At 39.5% G+C, this 25,767-nt stretch overlaps 1 protein-coding gene across 1 annotated transcript in view; it reads right to left on the minus strand.

The window, feature by feature from the left end:
- The window catches only part of LOC124788495 (sphingosine kinase 1-like), a 192,379-nt gene that overhangs the window by 19,487 nt on the left and 147,125 nt on the right, over positions 1-25,767 (minus strand). Inside the window, exons 2-4 of the mRNA XM_047255765.1 lie at positions 14,221-14,450; positions 6,536-6,654; positions 5,739-5,838 (exon numbers count right to left, since the gene is read on the minus strand). Of these exons, the coding sequence (XP_047111721.1) occupies positions 5,739-5,838; positions 6,536-6,654; positions 14,221-14,450 (449 nt within the window). The remainder of the gene's footprint in view (positions 1-5,738; positions 5,839-6,535; positions 6,655-14,220; positions 14,451-25,767) is intronic.

The raw sequence follows: 25,767 nt of genomic DNA on the forward strand, positions 1-25,767 counted from the left end.
TTAGGTGGACGGCGGAAAGACACTCTTGGCGGAGTGGGGAGGATTTCATGAAGGATGGATCTCATTCCAGGGCAGGATTTGAGGAAGTCGTATCCCTGTTGGAGAGCCACATTCAGAGTCTGGTCCAGTCCCGGAAAGTATCCTGTCACAAGTGGGGCACTTTTGTGGTTCTTCTGTGGGGGATTCTGGGTTTGAGGGGATGAGGAAGTGGTTCTGGTTATTTGCTTCTGTACCAGGTCGGGAGGGTAGTTGCGGGATGCGAAAGCTGTTGTCAGGTTGTTGGTGTAATGATTCAGGGATTCCGGACTGGAGCAGATTCGTTTGCCACGAAGACCTAGGCTGTAGGGAAGGGACCGTTTGATGTGGAATGGGTGGCAGCTGTCATAATGGAGGTACTGTTGCTTGTTGGTGGGTTTGATGTGGACAGACGTGTGAAGTTGGCCATTGGACAGGTGGAGGTCAACGTCAAGACAGATAAAATTCAGTGTTTTCTCTTATGTACCTCGTCCCATGCTCAGGAAAGTAAAGGACAGAAAGTAGTACTATTATGTATCGATAATTTCAGCCACGAGGATGGGGAACTACCACACAGTGTACAGGCAGCTAATTTAGAAACAGTGGATGAGGACAAATTGGAAAGGAAATTCTTGCATCGTTGTGGAGCATTGGAACAGTCTTTCAGTTTGTCCACAATGAAGGGAGAAGTAGCACATTTACAGGGAAAAGACAGAGAAAGCGTGAGGAAGCTGTTGCAGGAATTCGTAGATACAAAGACCTATTTGACACTCCTGGACCTCTGCCTGCCACACCAATATGCCAGCATCTTATTCCAACAGGGAATGAAGCAGGGAAGGCATCACAGAATGTAGTACCAGTCCACAGTCAGAATTTGTGGTCACTGTATGAAAAATTCACCAGTTTATAGATTCTGTTGTGACAACTGTTTATTGAATGAGAAAATTGTTTCAGATCATGTACCCTATGCCTACAATAAGTGACATCCTAGATTATCTGAGGGCAATGTAGGTACTTCATGACTAAGGACCTTAGCACCAGATATCATCAGTTGGGGATGGCACCCAAAGATTGGACAGAAACTGTGTTTTCCACCCTGTCTGGACATCATCAGTATCAGTTCATGCCTTTCAGACTAAAGAATGTGCCAGTGACATTTAAGAGCCTTTTGGATGGTGTACTGAATGGTTTAAAGCCAAAACAGTGTCTTGCGTTATCTAGATGATATAATAGTTTGCTAAAGCCATTCTACAACATCTCCTATATTTGTATGAAATTTTTGATTGATTATGTTCAGGAAGACAGCCACTTAGTTTACAGAAATACCATTTTATTTGCTTGAAGTGCATATTTATGGCACATCACTGGACAGGATGACATAAGCACTGTCCTTCATCTAGTTGAAGCTGTGAAAAATTTTCCAACACCTACTTCAGTTAAACGAGGGTAGTCCCAAAAGTAAGGTCTCCTATTTTTTTAAAAGTACATAGACCTGTTTATTTCTAAAAAGGTTTACATCAGTTTACAGCTTGAACATTTAGCTATTTTTCAACATAATCACCATTTCTGTCGATGCAGTTTTGTAGACACTGTGGCAGATTTTGTATGCCCATGTCATACCAGCTGGCCGCCATGCTGTTCAGAAAGTTGTTGCTTAGTCTCAGGTGTAAAGTGGTATGCCCAGGTTTCCTCACTCGTGACAATTGAGTCCAGAAAGTTGTCCTGTTCGGCTGAAAGGCAGTGAAGAAATGCGCGGGAAGTATCAACTCGTTGATGTGGCACCCATCTAGTGCACACCTTCCGGTAGTTCAATTTTTCCGTTAAAATTCTGTGAGCGGTACTTCGGGAAACCTCAGGAACCAAGGTGCAGGGATCATCCAGGGTGATTCGCCAATCTTCACACATGCTTTGTTCAACCTTCAACACTGTCTCCTCAGAAAGGACGGTCTCCCGCTCCTTTGTTCGTAGTGAGTTTTGGTCCGATCTTGTGAATTTCGGTCCGACCAGCTGCATACTCTCTACACCACTTACGAACATTTCTGACATCCATGCACGACTCACCATACACTTCCATCAATTGGCAATGGATTTCAACCGGCGCAGTGCCCTTTGCGTTCAAAAACCGAATAAGTGCGTGCAATTCGCACTTGGTAGCAACATCCAACGCAAGCTGCATTCTCAACGGCTGCCAAGCCAAGACTGAGCACCTCAGCGTGGCGTGCACATGTTTACAAACAGCGCTTGAAGCACTCTTCATAACAGAGTGACTAACTGCCACACAAAGGGAGTTCTGTACTTATAAAAAAATAGGAGACCTTACTTTTGGGATTACCCTCATAGAATTACAGTCATATCTTGGCCTGCTGACTTTCTGCTGAAAATACGTGTTGCACTTTGTGGAAATTGGAAGATCGCTTACATAGTTATTGCAGATGGGGTAAAATTTCAATAATATGAAAGCTGTGAAGCAGAATTTCAAACATTAAAAGGCTTATTAACTTCATCTCCAGTTTGTGTTTTTCTCAATTTCAAAAAACTGTTCATATTATCCTGTGATTGGAGCAACTTCACTCTCGGCTGCATCCTGAGTCAGGAAATTGATGTGCATGAACATCCCTTAGCATATGTATCTAGGCAGCTAAGTTCAGCTGAGAAAAACTATTTACAACTGAGAAGTAAATGTTTGCACTCATATTGAGTGTAACATATTTCATATGTTATTTGTATGGCAGATGTTCCAAGGTGGTTATGGATTCACACAGCACTTCAGTGTCTACTAGTCCTTTGAAGATCCAGCCAGCAATAAGACAAGGTAGTGAATTCTGTTATGAAGTGATACATCGTCTGGGCTAGTCACATGTGAATGCAGACAGCCTGAGTCACTAAATTCACACTGTGGAATGTGCTGGTGTTGATGCTAACATTTGGAGACAAGCACAGAGTCACGACTCAGACTGTCAGTGATTCACAAGGCAGCCCAGTTCTGCATGGAAGACGGTCTCCTTTACAGGGAAACAAGATGTGGGTTGCAAACTGATGGACTGACGGAGTCCCATGACTCAATTATGTCCAGTCATGTGAGACATAGGTCAACAGAACGCAGAGTGGTGAAAACATACTGGTGGATGACACGCAAGCAAGATACCGAGCATTACATCAAGAAATGCATTCCACGTGCCCTAAGAGTGGAGCTAAGCCACTAAAATATTGGATTATAACAACTACCTGAAGTTAATAAATCTTTTCAAGTGATTGGAATTGACATGTGTGGACCATTTGCCCACACAACAACAGGAAATCAATATGTGCTCATAATTACCAATCATTCCTCTCATTTTATAGCTATGATAGCCATGCCTAACCAACACGCGAAAACCATGGCTCATGCACTGGATGAATTGGTGAATCAATGGTTGCTAACGAATTTTATGTTTGACCTAATGAAATACTTTTGCCACTTAATGTGTATTAAGAAACTACGGATCAGTATCTTGCAACCATTCATGAATGGCCGTACTGAGAGGGTTCACAGAACAATAAGTAAAATGTTAAATTATTACGTTAATTCATAGCACACAGATTGGGACAGTCTACTTCCTTTGTAATGGGGATGTACAATTTGAAAGTCCATCAGAGTATGTGGCTCTCCTCTCATGTGGTTATTTTTGATTGAAAGAAGCCATCATTTGTTAATTTTGTCAAAGCACCCAAGGAGGGAGATGTTTCACAAATAAAAAGAGTTTACAAAACGTTTAGAAACTTTTTGTTGACATGTGCAGAAAATGAACACAAAAGCTTTAGAGCGGTAGGAGAGAGCCCATACCAAAAAGGCGGTACTGCTAAAATATTTGGTTGGCCAATGGGTCATGTTAACCAACTCTTGAAAACCTAAAGGGATGACAAACAAATTCGTGACACTATCAGGGGCCATTTCAGGTGACTGAGATGCTGTCATCAGTATATATAAGCTATAGCTTCCAAACTATACACTGATTGTTCATAGTAGTCATGTCTGTCGTTTTGGAGGTGTCATAGATCTGCTACCTCCTGTCGGCAGCTTCCACTGATTGGGAGGGAGGAGTTTCTGAGATCAGCAGGAGAAAAAAAAACAGAAAGAGGCAGGAAAATAAGGGCAGCACAGTCACTAACCTGATGCACCGCTACGCACTTTGGCCACAAGCCAAGACAATGAACTAACACTAGGCTTCCCTTTCCCTTAGGGAAGGGTGGTCTGGCCTTGGGGCAAAGAAAGGCAGTTCCGGCACCAAGCATGGAGCCTGGGATGATGGGGAAAAGGAGCATGAAAACAATCATCCTAATGGGACTGCTAAGATGGAGCAGGATGATGCAAGCACTTTGAAGTACATCCTTTCACGGGATGAGTTTTATTCATATGACAGCCAGGTATGATCATGTTGGACCACTGGTGGACTTTAAGATTAGATTTCAATATCTGAGCAGTAAGAAATGAGATCAGATGGCTGGAAGGTACTTTTGACAAGCTACAAGCTATTATAGTTAACAAGACAGAGTTCAGAGATATCCAGGGAGAATACCAGCTTTTACTCAACTACAGAGTCAGCTTTGCCACACCATGGAGATAGTCCCAGGGGTATGATGAATAAGAAGTTGGATAGATGCATATTAGAAACCATTTTCAGTACAGCTGACTCCGAGGACACTGAAAAAAAATGAAACCTTGCAACAGCTGCAAGCCAATGAAAACACTAACCAGAATGCAATAGACTTGCATACCACCCAGCTTGCCAGCCTATAAAATGACATGGTAAATAACACCAGGTAAGCACCTGGTCAGCAGCCATGGGCCAACACCTACAGTCCAGTGGGATCAATGGCTATCCATTGCATATGTTGTTAATAAAGCAGCACTGCAATTCATTAACACCTTCCTCAGCTGTTGGACCTCCAGCTTCACAGGCAGCAACCCACAGCCCGCCATTCCTAAATCTCCTACAACATAGTGTAGAGGTTTGTGATGAGAACTTAATAAGAACAAAATAAATATCTTATTGTTGCAAGCAAGTACGGCAACGAAATGATGGAAGAGGCTGAAATCAGGAACACACTGCATCTGTCAAAAAGCAGCCTTATGGAATATCTCTTATGCTCTACTGTACCAATAAAATATAGAGCAAACTTAAAAATTATTTTAATGCAAGAGTTCATCTGATAATGTGACACTTGTAGAAAATTTCTTGGTTTAATGACAACTTTTGCATGATGGCAGACAGAAAGATGGCTTTACTGTTTTCTGTGACATCAGTGTGTTGCATTTCTTCAGATGAGTCAATGGGAAATATTAAGTACAAAAGGCTACATAAGAAAGGAAAGACGAGATAAGTCAGTGATTCAGCAGTACATTTTTATCATTGGTATAATGAAGTATCGTCTACCTACTACCAATTTTGTGTTATCTAGCAAATAACATTCACCATCTAAAACTTAAGACTGCTTGCAGATTAAAATGTTTTAAAATTTATGCTAAAACGACAGCCATCTGAAGTATTATAACTGCCAATAAATATGTCCTGAACTTTGGCATATAGACAAATATAACTGTGAATCACAATCTAATTTACTTTTTGTCTGTATGTAAAGTTATGATTTAGCAGACAATAAATACAGTAATTAAATGACTTATACACTGCTAAAAGAGTCGTGCATAACTCTTCAGATACTACTAACATTTATTAAATGAATACCTGTGACTTTGTCTCCACTCTTACAAGATCCATGGGTACTTTTTTGGCTTTTATAATGTTCAGTGTAGAGATGAGTACAGGGTTTTGGTCAAATGGTTCCCTGTATAAACATGAAGAGGTACAGGTATTACTTATCTGAATTAAGACAAAGAGGGATCTTCAAAATTATCTTTTACAAATGTACTATTAACTCACACTAGAAACATTCTCGATATCTCAGTATACTCGAAACAATGGCACTAACTACTTCCAGTGATTACCTTTGTGTCTATCTTACTAATAGCATTGTCGAAGGGGTAAAATTAGGGATTAGCAAGAAGCTATAGATGTAGAATATGCAGTTTATGGAATGCAACTCAGAATAACTATTAAAAGAAAAACAATCACCTCTTCACTAATCTACATAATTATCTATCTGTGTATCTTATAGGCACATTTTGGTGCTTATGTCTGTGATTTTGGTAGCCCCAGCTTTGACCCAAGTGAGAAATGAGATGCAGCAGCAAAAGAAATGAATTTATCTTACAGGGGAAGTAGATTCACAGCAAGAACAGATGAAATGGTTGAGGAGAGGAACACACTGTCATTTAAACTTAACAAACGCTTCACAGACACAATACTTAATCTTTTACACATGCAATTCCTGAAGATCAAGTGAGAAATTGAATTTTCATTTAGGGCATTTACTTACTTTTAATGTGCACTTTAATGTTCTAGAGCAAATGGGGTACAAATAAATACATTGTTCAGTGCCATTAATACCTTATCACAAAAGAAAGTAAAACCTGCATACGTACTCATGTATATAAGCTATTGTCTTCGCTAAGCCATTTCCAGAACCACAGGGTATAATTCCAATACCAATTTCCTTAAATGCCTGCTGCCAGTCTGGTCGTTCAAACAAGCCATTAATTACCTGCCAAATCAATCAAAAACATTTGATTTTCTTACAAATTAAGAATGGGATAGTTATTTAATTATTTGGAATAAAGTTATTCTTTCAACTAATGTTCTGTATTTCTTATAAAATATAAGTAAATATTGGGTATTGGATTATTTAGTGGTTGATTAACCCAAAGTAAAAATATGTAAGATCTGAAAATAAGAAAGATAAATATTACGAAGTCATAGTTTGTATATTTCTGCTATTGCCCCCCTCCTCCCAACCCTGCCTTTTCTCCAAATAATATTATCAGCTTTAACAGACCAAATTTTACCTCAAGAATATTAGGTATCAGAACATTTAAGTTTTGGTAAGGATGGGGGAAGGAATTGATTATAATGTTCTTGGCAGAATCAATAACTTCAAATGAAATAATTGATGGAAATTACCCCAAACCTATGTCTGTGTGACTGCAAAGGAAAACACACACACACACACACACACACACACACACACACACACACACACACACACACACAAACAAACAAACAAAAATACCAATAAATGGAATACAAAATAAACTCAGCAGAGCGTAGACACATTCTCAAGGAATAATTTTTAAATGTGAGAAGATATATTGTGAAATAGTAAACGCTTAATATGTGTAAAAACAAGTGTCAGTTTTTATAGCATCATTATCTCTATCAATCATAAACAACAGAATTATCATCAGCCATTTCACATATACTGCTTAATAAAGGTCGCCTCTAGAACCTTCCATGCAATACTGTCCATAGCGACACACATCAATGTTGCTCCTGCATATTTTCTAATGCCGTTTACATACCTTGCATAGCTCACCTCCTCAGTGTTTCCCTCTCTCTAGCAATCCAACAAAGAACTTCCTTGGTTGACTTAACATCCACTCATCTTGCTACTTCCCATTTGTTTTTCATTGCGACTGCAACTACACCTTACACTAAAGTCTGTTATCTGATCTATTTACTTGTTTTCCTAACTGTTCTAGTAATACCCAATATATTTCTTTCTACACTGAATGCTGAGCAAATGTGTTTTTTAATGTTTTTCTTTCAAACTATTAAGTTTACCGACCCCATTCCACGCCATTTTTATGTATCTGTTTATTTCTTCTGGTGTTCATCCAGTCACTGTCTTCAGCTATCCTAAATATCTTCTATGACTTCACTGTTAACGTGTGTGTGTGTGTGTGTGTGTGTGTGTGTGTGTGTGTAGTTTATTTTCAGTCCTACTTTCAGAATTAGTCAACTAAGTTAGTCCAATTTTTGTTGAAGTTAACTTGTGCTAGATGTAAACATTATAATGTCACCAGCAAAATGATGATGGTTCAGGTATTTCCCAATAACATGTATTCTCATTTGCTTTCCTCAGGTTTGGGTCTGAAAGCTTCCTCCAGGAGAATACATTTTTAGACATGGAACCTCCTTGCTCAAATCCCCCTCAGTTCACACTATTATTATCGTTACAGTGTGGAAACACTGTAACAAATATGTCTGAAAAGGCCACATGCAGAATTGTGGGTTTGTGAGGAAGGGCGCTCATTGCTCAGTTTCCATTTGAGCTATGAACATGAGGTAAAAAGTTTTTAGATTGGCCTGGACTCACAGCCATTTTTATAGGCATTCAAATATATGTCTTACTGTAGCTTTGTTGCAGTATATTAAGCAAGGTTCGTGCAACGAACTGGAGCTGGCATCCAGGAAAATTCTGCGAATCAATTAATATCTTTTGCAAAAGATTCTAATTGGTTTTAAATTAATGCTCAGCTAATCACACCATACCATTTTTATGTGCACCGTTCGGATGTTATTGTGCAAATACACACAGAAAACAAGTTTTTCTGGGAGGTTTATGAAGTGCCGCACCTCTGTAGTTTAAACTTGCGTGAACTGATTCAAACTTTGCACCAAGGTAGATACACTGATAAACTCAAAACGAAATGTTTTCTATTCAATAATCTTTATCCATCGTCACGATACAATGGTTTAAAGTCGAGCTAAATGTAGCAAGTCAAAATTACTCTTAAGTGAACTGTATGTACAGAAACAGTTTAAAATGTTTCAGAAAAATTTTAAAAAAATGCATTCTTATGATAAAAATTTGGATTTTATGTGCAAAAAACACATTTTTTGTGAGGGTTTTTTTATACGCGTCGCTTATATGTTTCAACCTTGTGCAAACTTATTCACATTTTAGAAGGTAGACAAATACATGTAATTAAAGGCAGTCCTATTGTTTAGTGGAAGTTTTATCCATTGCCACAATGTAAGCAACATGATTTGAAAGACCATAAAAAAACATATACTCATCAATCTTTGGCAGAGTCAACAAAACTGTACATTGGTTGCGAGTTAAGGCAGTCTACCATCAAAATTATGATAGAGTAAAAGTTGGGAACTAGAATGAAAAATGCTCCTATCATAAGGCAAAAAAATGTGAAGAAGTCCTGGGCAGAGTTAGGGATGTAACTAGGGGATTAGCTTTTTGATTTATCTGGGTTGCTTCAGAGACATTTAAGTCAAAACATCTTGACATATTCACACTTTTTTACGAATTAAACCTACTTCCTATCGCATTAAGCTTTCTTATCTGCAAGATGTTGACACACTTGTATCTTGCAATTTACAGGCTAAAGTCCCTAATCATGTGCCCGAAATTCAGTAGATTCATCAGCCATTGTAAAAAATAATATCATATGGCTGAAGAACATACATGTAATAGCTAAAAAAGGTTTTCTGGGGGCGGAGGGGGGGGGGGGGGGTGAAGTGGGGGGGGGGGGGGAAATATAAAATTTCTGTGGGTGGATTTGTTGATGGGGAGGGGTGTTTGACCTCATGTATCATGTTACTTTTCTTGACACAATGCATCATATTACACGACATGGGTACTAATACTACCAAGTAAAAAGCTATGAATATGTCAAGATATTTTTATTTAAGTGTCTTTGAAGCTGCCAGATAAACTGAAAAGCTAGTCCCTTATTTTATGCCCTTAGATCTTTCCAGGACATATTCACATTTTTGGGATATGATAGGAGCATTTTTCAATCTGGAGTAGTCTACGGAAGCTATATCACAGGCTTGTGTATTCCTCAATTTACAAAGAAGTGTTGAGCTAATACCTCAGTTTTCAAGGACTGTCGTCACAGGTCTCTTTACAAAGAAGAGTCAGCCTGAAAGCTAAAATTCCTAGCATTCTTTTTCATTGTTTCTGTTCGCGACTCAATGACTCCTCTACATTATATTAATCCTTTTTCCAGAGATCATGAATACAATGACATTTCATAATGATGTGGAACATGCCAGTCCAACACAAGTTACCATTACACTTTTTTCAGTTACTATTTCATATCTAAAAATGCATCTATTGAGCAGGAGTTGTCAGAAATTATTTTAATTTGTTTTTCAATGTTGGTTGGCTATCTGTCAGACTTTTAATGCTATTTGGCAAATGACCAAAGATGTTTATGGCAGCATAATTCACCCCTTTCTGTGCCAGAGTCAGATTTAATCGAGAATAATGAAGATCATCCCTTCTTATAGTGTTGCAGCTATGCACTTTGCTATTATTTTTGAACTGGGATGGGTTATTAATAACAAATTGTGTAAGTGAATGTATGTATTACAAAGGTACTGTGAAATGTCAAGTTCCTTAAACAAATGTCTGCAAGGAGATCTTGGATAGGCTCCAGCTATTATTTCTGATTACACACTTTTGAGCAATGAATACTTTTTCTCTTTTGTTGAATTACCCCAAAATATGATGCCATATGAAAACAGTGAATGAAAACAGGCATAGTAGGCTGATACATTTCTCATCAAAATTTGCAATACCCCTAATAGATAAGAAGTCCAAGCTAACCATTTCAGCAGATCATTGATGTGTTTCTTCCAATTCAATTTCTCATCAATGTGCACACACAGAAATTTTGAATATTCTGGCTTAGCAACAAACTTCTGTTCAAAGTCTATATTTATCAATGGTGTTATGCGATTTACTGTACAGAATTTTATATAACATGTTTTCTCAAAATTTAGTGAGAGTCCATTTGGAGAGAACCACTATCTAATTTTCTGAAAGGTATTATTTACAACTTTCTCAGCTAATTCTTGTTTGTTGGATGTGATTATTATATCTGCATTGTCAGCAAAAGGAACTAGCTTTGGATACTCATGAATACGGAGTGGCAAGTTATTTATATATTAAGAACAATAAGAGAGCCTAGACTGAACCCTGTGGGACTCTGTTCTTGATACCTCCCCAGTTAGAGGATTGACCTGATTTTACTGTTAATTTCAACCTTTTGCATTCTTCCAGTTAAATACAAATTAAACCATTTATGCACTGTCCCACTTATATCACAATACTTAAGCTTATCTAGAAGAATTTTGTGATTCACACAGTCAAAAGCCTTTGAGAGATCAAAAAATATCCCAATGGGTGATGTTCAGTTTTCAGAGCATTTAATATTTGATCAGTGAAAGCAAATATAACATTTTGTCAGTACTTCATTTTTACAAATATATTAATCTACTCCTGAATACACTACTTTTTCAAGAATTTTGGATAATGCCGTCAGAAGTGAGATTGGGCAGTAGTTGTTAGCATCAGACTTCTCCCCTTTTTTTATGCAATGGTTTAACAATTGGATATTTCAGTCTATCTGGAAAAATGCCCTGTCTCAGTGGGCTACTACATATGCGGCTGATAATTCCACTTGTCTGTCGGGAACAAGCACTTACTAGATGGGAAAAAGCATTTATTATTCTGTTGGAAATGCCATCAATTCCATGCGAACTCTTACTTTTTACTGAATTTATTATTTTCCTAGTTTCAGTAGGAGAGGTGGATTGAATTTTAATTTTATCACATTGCGTAGGTATTGTCCCATATACAACCTTGCTTTCTTTAATACGTAGCTGGAACCTATTTCCTCTGCAACACTTAAAAAATGATTATTCACAATATTTTCTACTTCTGACTTTTTGTTATCAAACTTTTCATTGTGTTTGATAGAAATACAGTCTTCCTGTGCTCTCAGTTGCCTTGTTTCCTTGTTAGTCCTTGTTATTCAAAATATTTTCTACTCCCGACATTTTGTTAGCAAACTTTTCATTGAGGGTTTGATAGAAAAACAGTCTTCCTGTGCTCTCAGTTGCCATGTTTCCTTTTTACCAATACTCCAAATTGTTTTAATTTTATCATCAGAGGTGCTAATCTCAGACATAAGTCACATACTTCAGGAGTTTTTGATAAACTTCCTTAACACAGTGCATTAGTTTTGTAATGTTTACTGTATCTGAATCATTACTCCTTCTAGCTGTAAGATACATTTCCCTTTTCTTTTCACAAAATATTTTTATCCCCATAGTAAGCCATGGCTTTCTAGATAATTTCTTACAATTATGTTTCACTGTTTTCTTAGGGAAACAGTTTTCAGATATACTCACAAAGGTATCATGAAATAGGTTAAATTTTAAATTAGCATCAAGTTCCATGTAAGCCTCATCCCTGTCTAACTGTTGCCAGCTTTCTCTACAATTTGTAATTGTTGCAATAATTTGGAGAACTGTTTTGCATTACTGTATGTAGCTATGTTATATACCATAACTAGCTGTGCATCATGATCAGACAGACCATTCTTAACAGGAAAAGTTTTTATTTGATTCAATTTACCTTGGTCCATAAAAAATTATCTATCAGTGTGCTACTTTCCTGTTCCACCTGAATAGAAAAATCAGTAACTGACGTCAAACTGAAAGAACCAGGTTTTACTTCATTGTCAAGCTTTCTATCAAACTCTTGCAGAAAATCTACATTGAAGTCCCCACAAACAATAATTTGCTTCCCTCTGTCTGACAGATAGAAAGAATCCTAATTTTTTAAAAATATCTGAAAATTTACTTATTGGGACCTATACACAGCTACAATTACAAAAGTACCATTATTTAGTTTAAGCTCATATGCACATGCATCTATATGTTGCTCTACACAAAATTTTTTTGTTTCCAAATTTTTCACACTGTGATAATTTTTAACATATATGGCAACTCCTCCTCTCTCTGTAGTGTCTCTATTTACATGTACTGAAAGCTTATATCCACCTACATTTACCTTTTCCATATCTGTGACTATATGGTGTAGTACATCTATTCTTCCCTCAGTTTCTAAATCTTCTACACAAACAAGAACTTCGTTTCTTTTGGTTTTTTAAATCCCCTGATATTCTGATGGCAAATACTAACATGATTTTTCACTGAGCTTCTCATTAAGCTTAATTTAATTCAATGTTGAATCATGGGACAGCGATCTTAGCCTAAAAAGCAGGTACTCCCGTGAGTTTCAGTGCCGCCCCCCACCCAATGTGGCGAGTAACAATTTTGTTGTTATTCCATTCTGGACTTTTCATTGTTTTTCAATTTCTGCCCAATGCAGTCTCCAAAAATCAGTCTTTCTTTCTCATCAGGTCTGGTGAATCTCCCCTGACCTAGGATTCTAAACCTCTCCAGTCCCTTTTGCTTCACCCCTCCTCGTTCACTTTCAGCACTTCTGCTGGAAGAAGGAGCCACTGTCTCTGAAAGCTTGCATAAGTAAAACCTTTTTTTATGTGTGTGTTCTCCTGCCACCACTTGGTAAGTAGATTTTTTTATCTATCCGATTGCATTACATAATCAGAAATTTATTATTTTTGTTGTTATATGTAAGAGGATCAATACAATATAAGAGTAGCTCTCCGGCACTCTGAATTTATATGACACCTGGCACTGCCTTTACAATGGCAACATACAACAGCCATCTCACATATGAAAATTTGTAAGTTTTCTTTAGAAGGTGATACTGCGAATGTAACTTGATCGAGCAAGTGTGCTGGTGGTGTATATATAAAAGGAATGTATCAATATGTCTGCTTCATTTATGTCCATTATAATTATCTGGGCTGTTATGCTGTGGTCGGTTGATGAATTCCGTGTCAATTCCCAACGTTTCGTCTCCGACTGCGGGAGACATCTTCAAGGGGGTCCGTAGCTCGATGGAAGATCCAACACACCCACTGGCTCGCTACTGACTGTAGCGTGCCAGTGGGTGTGTTGGATCTTCCAACGAGCTACGGACCCCCTTGAAGATGTCTCCCGCAGTCGGAGACGAAACGTTGGGAATTGACACAGAATTCATCAACCGACCACAGCATAACAGCCCAGATAATTATAATGGACATGACATTTCTGGCCGTGAAAGTCTACATTTTAGTATGCTTCATTTATACATACGACTAGCTCATTTCACAGGTGATAATGTCAAAATTACAGTATTCCATCAGTTTTCCTATAACAGTTTTGTATGGGTGTCAATATCCGTAGTGCTGATGATCTTAATCTTACAGCCAATTAACCAACTAAACTCGTTCTGAAATAAATTTGGGGCAAAACCTCTTTCTTTAGCAAACTTTACGGAAGCTTGCTGAATTTGTGAAATAAACAGGACCAACAGTAGTCCTACCCTGACTTACAAAATGAGTAACTTCTATCTGTAAGAATTTGAAATTTAAATGCAGCTGCTCACCTCAAACAGTATCCCATCTCCTCCAACTACTACAATTGCACGCCATTGGTAAATATCTCTAGACCTCACAAAATCTCTGGCGTACCCAGCATGCTTAGTAACATGCAGATCAAATGGTATCTCTGCCTCCGCAAATACAGGTACAACTCGCTGCTGAAAGACATCTCTAGCTCGGCCTGGACCAGATTTTGGGTTAAGTAATACCAGTACTCGCTGCTCTTGTTCATCACCTGGAAAAAAGAAAAAAAAAGTCAACATACACAAAAATCTTAGATATAGCTGCCTTTTTCTACTCACCGATGCCAGAGCACTTATTATTAGCTAGGGTTTTTGAGTTTTCACTGGCAAGTCACACACACTGTATGGTTAATATGCCTTGGCACTATTTACTTTAAGTAGTTTCTCATTAATAATGGGTGCAGCTGAAGGTTCTGCCTGTCAATCACAAAATATAGGACAATTTTCTTTGCTCAGAGAGAAGTATCTATTCTTTTTAAACAAACTATCCCAATTTAATCACTCAATGGTGCTTTTCTTTAGAAGCACAAACAGACCAAAAAATTAGTCAGTCTCAGGAGACACATCACTATAGTCCACAAGTTTCTTCAGTTATGCCATGTCCAGTTGAAGCCACTCATTGATGATTAGATCCCATATGCCTCCCAAATTGTGGCAATGTTGACTGCTGTGTTTCGCCCACTATTCCAAGTAGTACCAAGCATTTACATTGGCATAAGATCTGGTGGTTTAGCAGATTAGTTGAGGTGTGGAAGGACACCTGGGTGCTCAACAAGGAAAATTTGTGTGAGCCCTACGAACAAGGGTGTCCACAAAATACTCAAGATGCAGATGTAGATAAAGGACAGCACATGGTCAACAAGTTGAAATGAACATCCTGGGTCAACTGCACAGTAACCAAAATGAATGGATCAAAGGCCCAGAATGAAAAATATGTCCTAAACATCACAGAACCATCTCCAGTCCGAACTACACCCTCCACATGTTGCAGGTTAAGTGCCTCGTAGGGTCATCAGTGCATTTGATGCCCTTCATCACTTGAAAAGAGGCAAAAATCCCGACAAGTCAGACCACTTTACATGCCCTCAGTACCTGCTATTCAGTTCCTTGGATGTTTGACCAACTAAAGACGTGCAGTTTTATGTGCCACTGAAGCAATGACCTTTTATGAGGTACTTGAGACTCCACATTTCCATTGAATACAGCTCTGTTCACAACATTTACTTCAAAATTGGTTGAGATGGCCATGCATTCAGTAACATCAACATTTTCTGTCAGGATTGAAACCAGTTGTCAGTTGCGAGGAATGAGGCTTGTCTCATATACTGTTAGGATCACGTTAAAACTGCTGTTAGAACACTTTGTTACATGGCTGTTACACCACTCCTTGCAGTAACGGTGGACAGTCTGTAATCATACACCAACAAATGGGGCAACTATATTCTAAGTGTGGTCATGGGCACATTGAAATGCAACAGATTTTTCTGCCACATACCCACTTTAACTTATCTCACTGTGCTAATTCCATACAGACAACTGGCACATACGTTCTACTTCAATCCCATGATTTACATCAAGGTTGAGGATTGCACAACATGATCACATGACATGTTGACATAAAAGTAATATTACCTGTTTGTTCAGATGCATGAATGCTTAATTGAAAACTCAGTGTATTTTCAGTTACTCTAGCAGCTTCTCTAGCAGCTTGGGAAGTCTTGTGTGCAGATTCTGAATCTAGGCTACTGATTAAGGGGGGAGGGATGTGAAAACAAGGGTTTTTGGATGATCCTTTTTTATATACACGTTACAGAAATTGTTTACATATTCCAAATTCATCTGAGAGTTCTGAAAAATATTTGTTATTAATATCTACCACATAAAGAATTTATTGTTAAAATCTAAGTAACTTTAGTCGACATCTAGGGCACAGGCAGTGGAAACTATTGCTATTTTGTCTAAAAGACATGAAAAATAATGACCATGTTGTTTAACAACTCAATAGAGTCCTGCTCTGTTTATACTCCGTGATTCAATTGCCTCACGTTAATTTTTATTTCAAGTTTTCAGTTGAGTTGAAGTTGCAAGTTTAAAAAAATATGGCTAATTTAAACTTGAAAATATACCACTACAACAGGATGATGCCCCCCTCCTTCTGTGCCCTATCCATACTTAGGCAGAGTTGAGATGTAGAGTGTTCTGTATTTTCTACACTCCACGGATACAGCACCGTATGATTACAACATACTTGGCTTGTCTATTGATGGTTTTGGTGGAACAAAACTTTCAAATTGGTAAATACATCAGCAAAGAACTGTTTAAATGGATAACCACTGGACAACAAAATTCTTCTGTGTTGGAAACTATACACTTCCCAAAAAATGTGTATTTTCATCAAAATGAGGCACATCACTTAGGAGAATGTAACACATTATTGAAACGATCAATCGAAATCATATGTCTGATAATTTTCTATCTTTTACATTGCTCATTGATATCAGTATCGGTAATGAAATGAAATAAAATTATTAATTTATCCGCGTTAATGGTGGCTGAGCCTCATGGCCATGGACTGAATTATGTGAAGAACTACAATTTTTCTCCTCTGTATATGAACACATTTCGCCAAATGAAGACGGATGAAAACCAGAAAAAACTCCTGACAAACTTACTGTATTTCTTTACGGGAATAGGATCATAGCTATTATAGGCTATACAGTAGGGTAACGGTTTTATGCACTTGGAAAAGTTTTTTTTCATTGTTGAGCACAGCTGGGCGTTCCATTCGGAACGGATACACTCGTCTTTGTTACGTAATGTATGTTATGTAAACTAATTACCAGTACATAATTCATATGAAAAGTAACAATATGTCCTTATTTATAAGTTAAAAATTATTCGCGGACTCCTAGCTACGGTTGCCCTGGCATTTTATGGTCATGACCGCCTTTTGTTAGTTTTTTTTAGCGATGAAATAGAGGAAGTATAACAAAGGCACGTTCCGAGTTAATTATGTACGTATAAGGAGATATATCACTGTACCATAAGGATATGTAGATATACCAGCCAATTCTATTCCTAGGCGTAACGAACCTAACACACAATGTCACAACCACACTACAAGCAAAACAATCTCGCCCTTCAACACTCACGCGCCGTTCCTAACCGCCTTGAGATATGCCAAGTGTGTGATGAAGAATTTAATCCGGGATTATTAACACTTACAGATATTATTTTGCAATTCAAAGCCATAGTGCCAAAGTCGAAAGGGCGTTCTCTTTCAATAACAGCCAAGTGACAAAAGAACGTAATAAATTGCAAACCGACAATCACAGATACACTATGTGATCAAAAGTATCGGGACACCTGGCTGAAAATGGCTTACAAGTTCGTGGCGCCCACCATCGGTAACGCTGGAATTCAGTATGGTGTTGGCCCACCCTTCGCGTTGATGACAGCTTCCACTCTTCGCAGGCGTACGTTCCATCAGGTGCTGGAAGGTTTATTGGGGAATGGCAGCCCATTCTTCACGGAGTGCTGCTCTGGGGAGAGGTATCGATGTTGGTCGGTGAAGCCTGGCACGAAGTCGGCGTTCCAAAACATCCCAAAGGTGTTCTATAGGATTCACGTCAGGACTCTGTGCAGGCCAGTCCATTACAGGGATGTTATTGTCGTTTAGCCAATCAGCCACAGGCCGTGCATTATGAACAGGAGCTCGATCGTGGTGAAAGATGCAGTCGCCATCCCCGAATTGCTCTTCAACAGTGGGAAGCAAGAAGGTACTTAAAACATCAATGTACGCCTGCGCTGTGATAGTGCCTCGCTGAACAAGGAGGGGTACAAGCTCCCTCCATGAAAAACACGACCATATCATAACACCTCCGCCTTCGAATTTTACTGTTGGCACTACACACGCTGGTGGCAAATGACGTTCACCGGTCATTCGCCTTACCAACACCCTGCCATCGGATCGCCATATTGTGTACCGTGATTCGTCACACCGTACAAAGTTTTTGCACTGTTCAATCGTCCAATGTTTACGTTCCTTACATCAAGCGAAACTTCCTTTGGCATTCACCGGCGTGAAGTGTGGCTTACGTGCAGCCACTTGACCATGAAATCCAAGTTTTCTCACAGAAATGGCTCTGAGCACTATGGGACTTAACATCTGAGGTCATCAGTCCCCTAGACTTACAACTATTTAAACCCAACTAACCTAAGGACATCACAAACATCCATGCCCGAGGCAGGATTCGAACCTGCGACCGTAGCGGTCAAGTTTTCTCACCTCCCGCCTAGTAGTTACAGTGGATCCTGATGCAGTTTGGAATTCCTGTGTGATGGGCTGGATAGATCTCTGCCTATTACACAATGCGACCCTCTTCAAGTGTCGGCGGTCTCTGTCAGTCAACAGACGAGGTCGGTCTGTACGCTTTTGTGCTGTACGTGCCCCTCCACGTTTCCACTTCACTATCACATCGGAAACAGTGGACCTAGGGATGTTTAGGAGTGTGGAAATCTCGCGTACAGACGTCTGACACAAGTGACACCCAGTCACCTGACCACGTTCTGCGGAGCGCCCCATTCTGCTCTCTCACGATGTCTAATGATTACTGAGGTCGCTGATATGGAGTACCTGGCAGTAGGTGGCTGCACAATGCACCTAATATAAAAAAACGTATGTTTTTGGGGATGTCCGGATACCTTTTATCACATAGTGTATGTTGTTGTTGAATTTAAAATTATTCTGTCAGGAGTTACACGAAACGATTTCCAAGAAATATAGAGTTCAGAGGATAAATATTAATGCTTAACTACAGATTATTGTTATTTCTTTGAAACTCTAATTGAAATAACCAAATTAATTGAATTTCTTTTCGTTTTTTGTCCCAGAAGGGGAGAGATTGTTTAATGAAGAACCTTCAGTTTCTTTTGACATAAGATTGTCTTAAGAAAGCTATTAGGCAGGCTGAGCACTTAATTTCTACCATAACTGCCAAATTATAAGACTATTTATTTTCACAAGCTGCGACATGATCGCGAATGGGATAGCGATCTGAAAATGTAGAATAAATTTCTTTACTTTAGGTCTATGGTCACAAGTACGTCCTCTAATTACCTGTTTCGGTCAGCAATGACCACCTTTGCATCCAATGCCTACTTTCCTTTTCTTGACACCGTTCCACTGTAATCATTGAACGCCTTTCTCATGTACAGAAACTTGGACACCTGCCTAATATCGTGTAGGGCCCCGTGAGCATGCAGAACTGCCGCAACACGGCGTGGCATGGACTCGACTAATGTCTGAAGTAGCGCTCAAGGGAATTGACACCATGAATCTTGCAGGGCTGTCCATAAATTCGTAGGAGTACGAGGAGGTGGAGATCTCTTCTGAACAGCACGTTGCAAGGCATCCCAGATATGCTCAATAATGCTCAGGTCTGGGGAATTTGGTGGCCACTGGAAGTGTTAAAACTCAGAAGAGTCTTCATGGAGCCACTCTGTAGCAACTCTGGACGTGTGGGATGTCGCATTGTCCTGCTGGAATTACCCAAGTCCGTCGGAATGCCCAGTGGACATGAATGGATGCACGAGATGAGACAGGATGTTTACGTATGCGTCGCCTGTCAGACTAGTATCTAGACGATCAAGGGTCCCATATTACTCTCCACTTCATTACAGAGCCTCCATCACCTTGAACAGTCCCCTGCCGACATACAGGGTCCATGGATTTATGAGGTTGTCTCCATACCCGTACACGTCCATCCGCTCGATGCAATTTGAAACGAGACTCGTCCGACCAGGCAACATGTGTCCAATCATCAACAGTCTAGAGTCGGCGTTGACGGACCCAGGCGAGGCATATACAGCACTGTGTCGGGGGGCAATCGAAGGTACACGAGTGGGCATTCTGTTCCGAAAGCCCATATCGATGATGTTTCGATGAATTGTCCGCATGCTGACACTTGTTGATGGCCCAGCATTTAAATCAGCAGCAATTTGCGGAAGGGTTGCACTTTTGTTGCGTTGAACGCTTCTCTTCAGTATCGTTGGTCCCGTACTTGTAGGATCTTTTTCCGGCCGCAGCGGTGTTGGAGATTGATGTTTCACTGGTACACTCGTGAAATGGTCGTACGAAAAAATCCCCACTTCATCGCTACCTCGGAGATGCTGGCAAACTCACTTAAATCTTGATTACTTGCCACTGTAGCAGCAGTAACCGATCTAGCAACTGTGTTATATAGGCGTTGCCGACCGCAGCGCAGTATTCTGCCTGTTATATATATCTCTATATTTGAATACGCGTGCCTGTATCAGTTACTTTAGCGCTTCAGTGTATATATTGCCTATGTCTGTACCTTATACAGAGTGCCTTACATATTTACTTCTTCTTTGGTTGAGCTCTGTTCTCTGTTTATAAAACATGTTTGACGAACTAGATAATCTTGTTAATGGACTGGTACGGTGTTTTATCATTCTTTTCTCTGAACGGCCTTTCGCAGGGTATGAGGGGCCTTCTAGAGGTTACATTCCTCTAACAACTTCTCGTCCGTGCGCCATACTGAGAGTAGCACGAACAGAGGGCGCTGATTATTTGCTACAGTATGTTTTCATTCATTGGGCTTCTTTCGGTATTTGTTTTTGTCGTTATGCTGTGTACTCCGTAAGCTGGTTATTACTTATGCATTCATATTTTCATCCAAAATTCGTCACCACAGCGTGTCACAATTATTGTCACTTAACTTTTTCCTTTTTGATAATCTAACTTTTGTCATATCTTAATTTATTGCATTTTATTATTGTAATGATTTTTACGCCTGGTAAGCCTACTACAGAGTTCACTGATTGTATTCTTTTCATTTTATATCGTATAATTATATCGTTGGAGAGTACGTGTATGCCTACAGGAGCGACGTCTGTTGTGCTAGCGACACAAACATTTTCTTGGATTGGTTAGGTTGGTTGGTTAATTTGGGAGAGGGGACAAACATTTTGTGGCTGCTGTATACAGTAGTTTGTTTTGAACAGTAGTACTCTTAACAAGATGACTCTAGTATATACCATAATTTAGATATGTGACGATGCTGCCGCTAATTTTGTGTTTAGCATTTGACGATGCCACTATGGCTCAGGATGTACACAAAGTCCGGGAACATTTTCAATTATTTACTGCACAAGAACCAAACATTGTACAGATGTCATTTTGAAGAGAAATCCTGAAAGTGGTTTTTTTTTATGTATACCCCCCTCAGCGTAGTTTGGTAATTTGCCGATAGTCAGCGCTAGTCGCACACGTGGCGAGTTCAGGTGCGGAGTAAGCTTTGTGTGCGTTAGGAGTTCGACAAAAACAACCGTGCTAACAGCTGTTCAACGGATGTTTAGAACCAAGTACGGTAAGAAGCCACCAATAAGGAAGGCCATTTACCACTGGCACAACAAATTTGTTACGACGGGTTGCTTGTGCCCGGCAAGGAGAAGAGGATGCCCCAGTGTGAGTGAAGTGAATGTGGAGGGTCTACGAGAGACATTCATAAGGAGTCCCAAGAAATCGGTGCGTCGTGAACTCGCAGTCGGGCTCCACCCCATTTTCGTCGTGAAGTTCGCGTGTACTTGAACACGGAGCTGTCGCATCGATGGATCGGCCATGCTACAGAAGGGGTCAGTTTCATGAAGTGGCCTCCCCGATCACCAGATCTCAGTCGGTGTGACATTTTTCTGTGGGGACACATTAAAGATCTGGTGTATGTACCACCCCTACCACGTGATGTAGCAGAGCTCCGGGAGTGAACACGGGAAGCGACTGACACAGTCGACAATGCCATGCTGGGGCGGGTATGGCAAGAATTCGATTACCGTATTGACGTCTGCCGGGTCACTCATGATTCGCATATTGAATGTTTGTAAAAAAATTCAGAGTTTCTCTTCAAAATGCAATACGTATGACATCTGTACAATGTTTAATTCTTATGCAATAAATAATTGAAAGTGGTCCCAGACTTTATGTACACCCTGTATTAGGACCTGTAGCCATCCACGAGTTGTATTTGTATTTTGCTGCAGATCTGAAGATTGTCGTTGCTGATCAAAATCGGTAGTCTGAGATCTACAATATTTGTGATCATATAAGTGAAACAAAGAAATGTAGGCTGTTTATTGATTGCTTTTTTAGATTAAGCACGTTTAAGATTGATCTCTCAACAAAACTGGTGGTATTTGATTATTGATAAACGGCTGGATATAACCAACTGACTATTTCTATTTAAAACAGATAGTTCTGCTTTTAGGGCAAAATGTCTGGCTAAATATAACGCCGAGTCAAGCTTTTCTATTTTTCGACCCGGCAACCCTACTCTAGCTGACACTCGGCGCGGGGGCTGATGGGAGCGATCCTTTAAAAGCATCTTCCATTTACGGTTGCACCCATCAGCCACTACGTCGATTTTCAGCTTGGACCAGTACACTCCGATTCCTCAAAGAATTGAACTCCCACTAATAAAATAGCTTCAAAATTATGATTACTTTACAAATGAGTTAATGTGTTACATATTTAACGTTAAGCATGGAAGCAAGAAGCGAGGACTGATGACTTCAGATGTTAAGTCCCATAGTGCTTACAAGGGAACCTCCCTATCGAACCCCCCTCAGATTTAGTTATAAGTTGGCACAGTGGATAGGCCTTGAAAAACTGAACACAGATCAATTGAGAAAACAGGAAGAAGTTGTGTCGAACTGTGAAAAAATAAGCAAAATATACAAACTGAGTAGTTCATTGGAAGATATGCAACATCAAGGAGGATAGGAACACGGGAACGCTGTGGTCTCGTGGTAACGTGAGGAGCTGCGGAACGGAAGGTCCTTGGTTCAAATCTTCCATCAAGTGAAAAGTTTAATGCTTTATTTTCAGTTTATGTGACAAACTCTTATGTTTTCATCACTTTTTTGGGAGTGATTATCACATCCACAAGAAAACCTAAATCGGGCAAGGTAGAAGAATCTTTTTACCCATTCGCCAAGTGTACAAGTTAGGTGGGTCGACAACATATTCCTGTCATGTGACGCACATGCCGTCACCAGTGTCGTATAGAATATATCAGATCTGTTTTCCTGTGGAGGAATCGGTTGACCTATGACCTTGCGATCAAATGTTTTCGGTTCCCATTGGAGAGGCACGTCCTTCCGTCTACTAATCGCACGGTTTTGCGATGCGGTCGCAAAACACAGACACTAAACTTATTACAGTGAACAGAGACGTCAATGAACGAACGGACAGATAATAACTATGCAAAAATAAAGAAAATAAAATTTTCACTCGAGGGAAGATTTGAATCAAGGATCTCTCGTTCTGCAGCTGCTCACGCTACCACGGGACCACGGCGCTCCTGAGCTCACATTGTCCATGATGTTGCTTATGTGGCCTATGGACTACTCAGTTTGAACATTTTGCTTATTTTTTTATAGTTCCACACAACTTCTTCCTGTTTTCTCAATTGATCTGTGTTCAGTTTATCAAGGCATATCCACTGTGCCAACTTATAAGTAAATCTGAGGGGGGTGCGATGGGGAGGTTCCCTTGTTAGAGCCATTTGAAGCAAGAAACAGTTTAGAAAAGATTCGAAATAATGTCTAGAAGTAGATACATGCTCCCTGTATCTAACATTGGATGAGTACGATCTGGGAAATCTGCGATCCGCTTTAAGCAAAAGCTAGTTTCTCACGCATCTCAATGGTTATGACGTCGTATGTCCTGAACTGTCTGTCGTACAATGATATAATTTTACACATACTTTCAGTGGCATATGTATTTTATGCAGTCCGCAAAAGGTGTTACGAATAGAGGTAAGAGTAAAGAAAGTAACAAATTAAAATGTCGTGCCCAATGCTGAAGCTTGAGTGCATAACAGGGAAAATGTAGTAAGCGATACGCTTTTTTCCTTTCATCTTTGTGTAGGGGTTTCAGCGAGGAAAAGCTTCGTAAAAGTTTGAAGCTATGTGTAAAGTCTGTACTCTCATCCTCTAATACTGAATGAATATAGTCCGAAAATTTGCGCGCTGTCATTTAACGCTGTGTCTACAAACACACAAACACACACACACACACACACAGTTTCTAACTGTAACACTTGTCTAGTGTGTTAAATCTTTAACATAAATTTATTCCTTATTGCCGGCCGTTGTGTCCGAGCGGTTCTAGGCGCTTCAGTCTGGAACCGCGCGACCGCTACGGTCGCAGGTTCGAATCCTGCCTCGGGCATGGGTGTGCGTGATGTCCTTAGGTTAGTTAGGTTTAAGTAGTTCTACGTTCTAGGGGACTGATGACCTCAGATGTTAAGTCCCATAGTGCTCAGAGCCATTTGAACCATTTATCCCTTATTATTTATTAAACGTCCATTTAATTAAATCACTGACATAGGACACACTTTCTTGCGTACATTAATACACGGTTTTAAATACAAGACACATTACAATAAAACTGACTCAATAAGGTACCAGCACCATAGATAATATTTGGCGTATAATACAGAACAATAAAGCTTTGCAATATAACACCTTAAAATAACAGAAATAACAGTACAATGGGTAACAAAAGAAATTTTTGAATGTTGTTATTTCTTTTTTGCCTTGATGTAGTGCGGAAGCTCATTGTAAAGTTTTTCAGTCTGCAGAGGTCAGTTTTGTCTGAAAGTTGTGTTAGCATATTAACTGTGAACGTCCAGTTTTTGCCTGACAGTGTCAGTGATCTACTTGATTTGTACATATAAAGTTATTTTTAGCCTCGGGAATGTACAGGCTATTGTAGTATCTTAGTTTGCTTCAAATAGGAGTTTACACCAACTTCTGGTTGCTGCGTTTTCAGTTGCCCTTACGATCCTCTCAATGAGTGGATTAAGTCAGTATTTAAAATTTTTAATTTCGGGCAATAATCATGCGAAATGCTGAAAATAATTTTTTTTCTTCCCTCGAAGCCGCTAGATAGGCAGTCTGCAGCTGTTACTGGGTTCCAGGATAGCGCTTTAATAATATACAGGGTGTCCACAAAAAAAAGTCACCGGTTCAGTGGCGTATTACAACAGTTTAATTTGGACTACTGACAACAAATCATAAATCAAATTGAAAGTAAACTAACCTAGTTTTTCTTACAAATATTCAGTTTGTGCGCCTTCAGTTACATGGCACACATCCAAAATCTAATTCTCCTCACGCTTTGACTAAAAAGTCCAGAGTAATGGAAACAATAGCCTCTTCAATTCTGTGTCTCAACTCTTACAAATCATTAGGTAGCGACATACCTTAGACCCGATCTTTTATAAAGCCCCAAAAGAAAAAAAATCGCAAGAATGCGGATGCCTGCGAAACTGAGCTCTGTCTTATTGACCATTACGACCAATTCAACGATCAGGGACTTTGTCTTGCAACCATTCTCATACAAAGAGATGCCAATGGGAAGATGCGGCATCTTTTACCAAATAAAGTTTTCAAGTTCGCCTTCTAATTGGGGAACCCCATTCTTACAAGCCCAGATAAGCCAGC

The sequence above is a fragment of the Schistocerca piceifrons genome, chromosome 3 (assembly GCF_021461385.2).
Source record: "Schistocerca piceifrons isolate TAMUIC-IGC-003096 chromosome 3, iqSchPice1.1, whole genome shotgun sequence".
NCBI lineage: Eukaryota > Metazoa > Arthropoda > Insecta > Orthoptera > Acrididae > Schistocerca > Schistocerca piceifrons.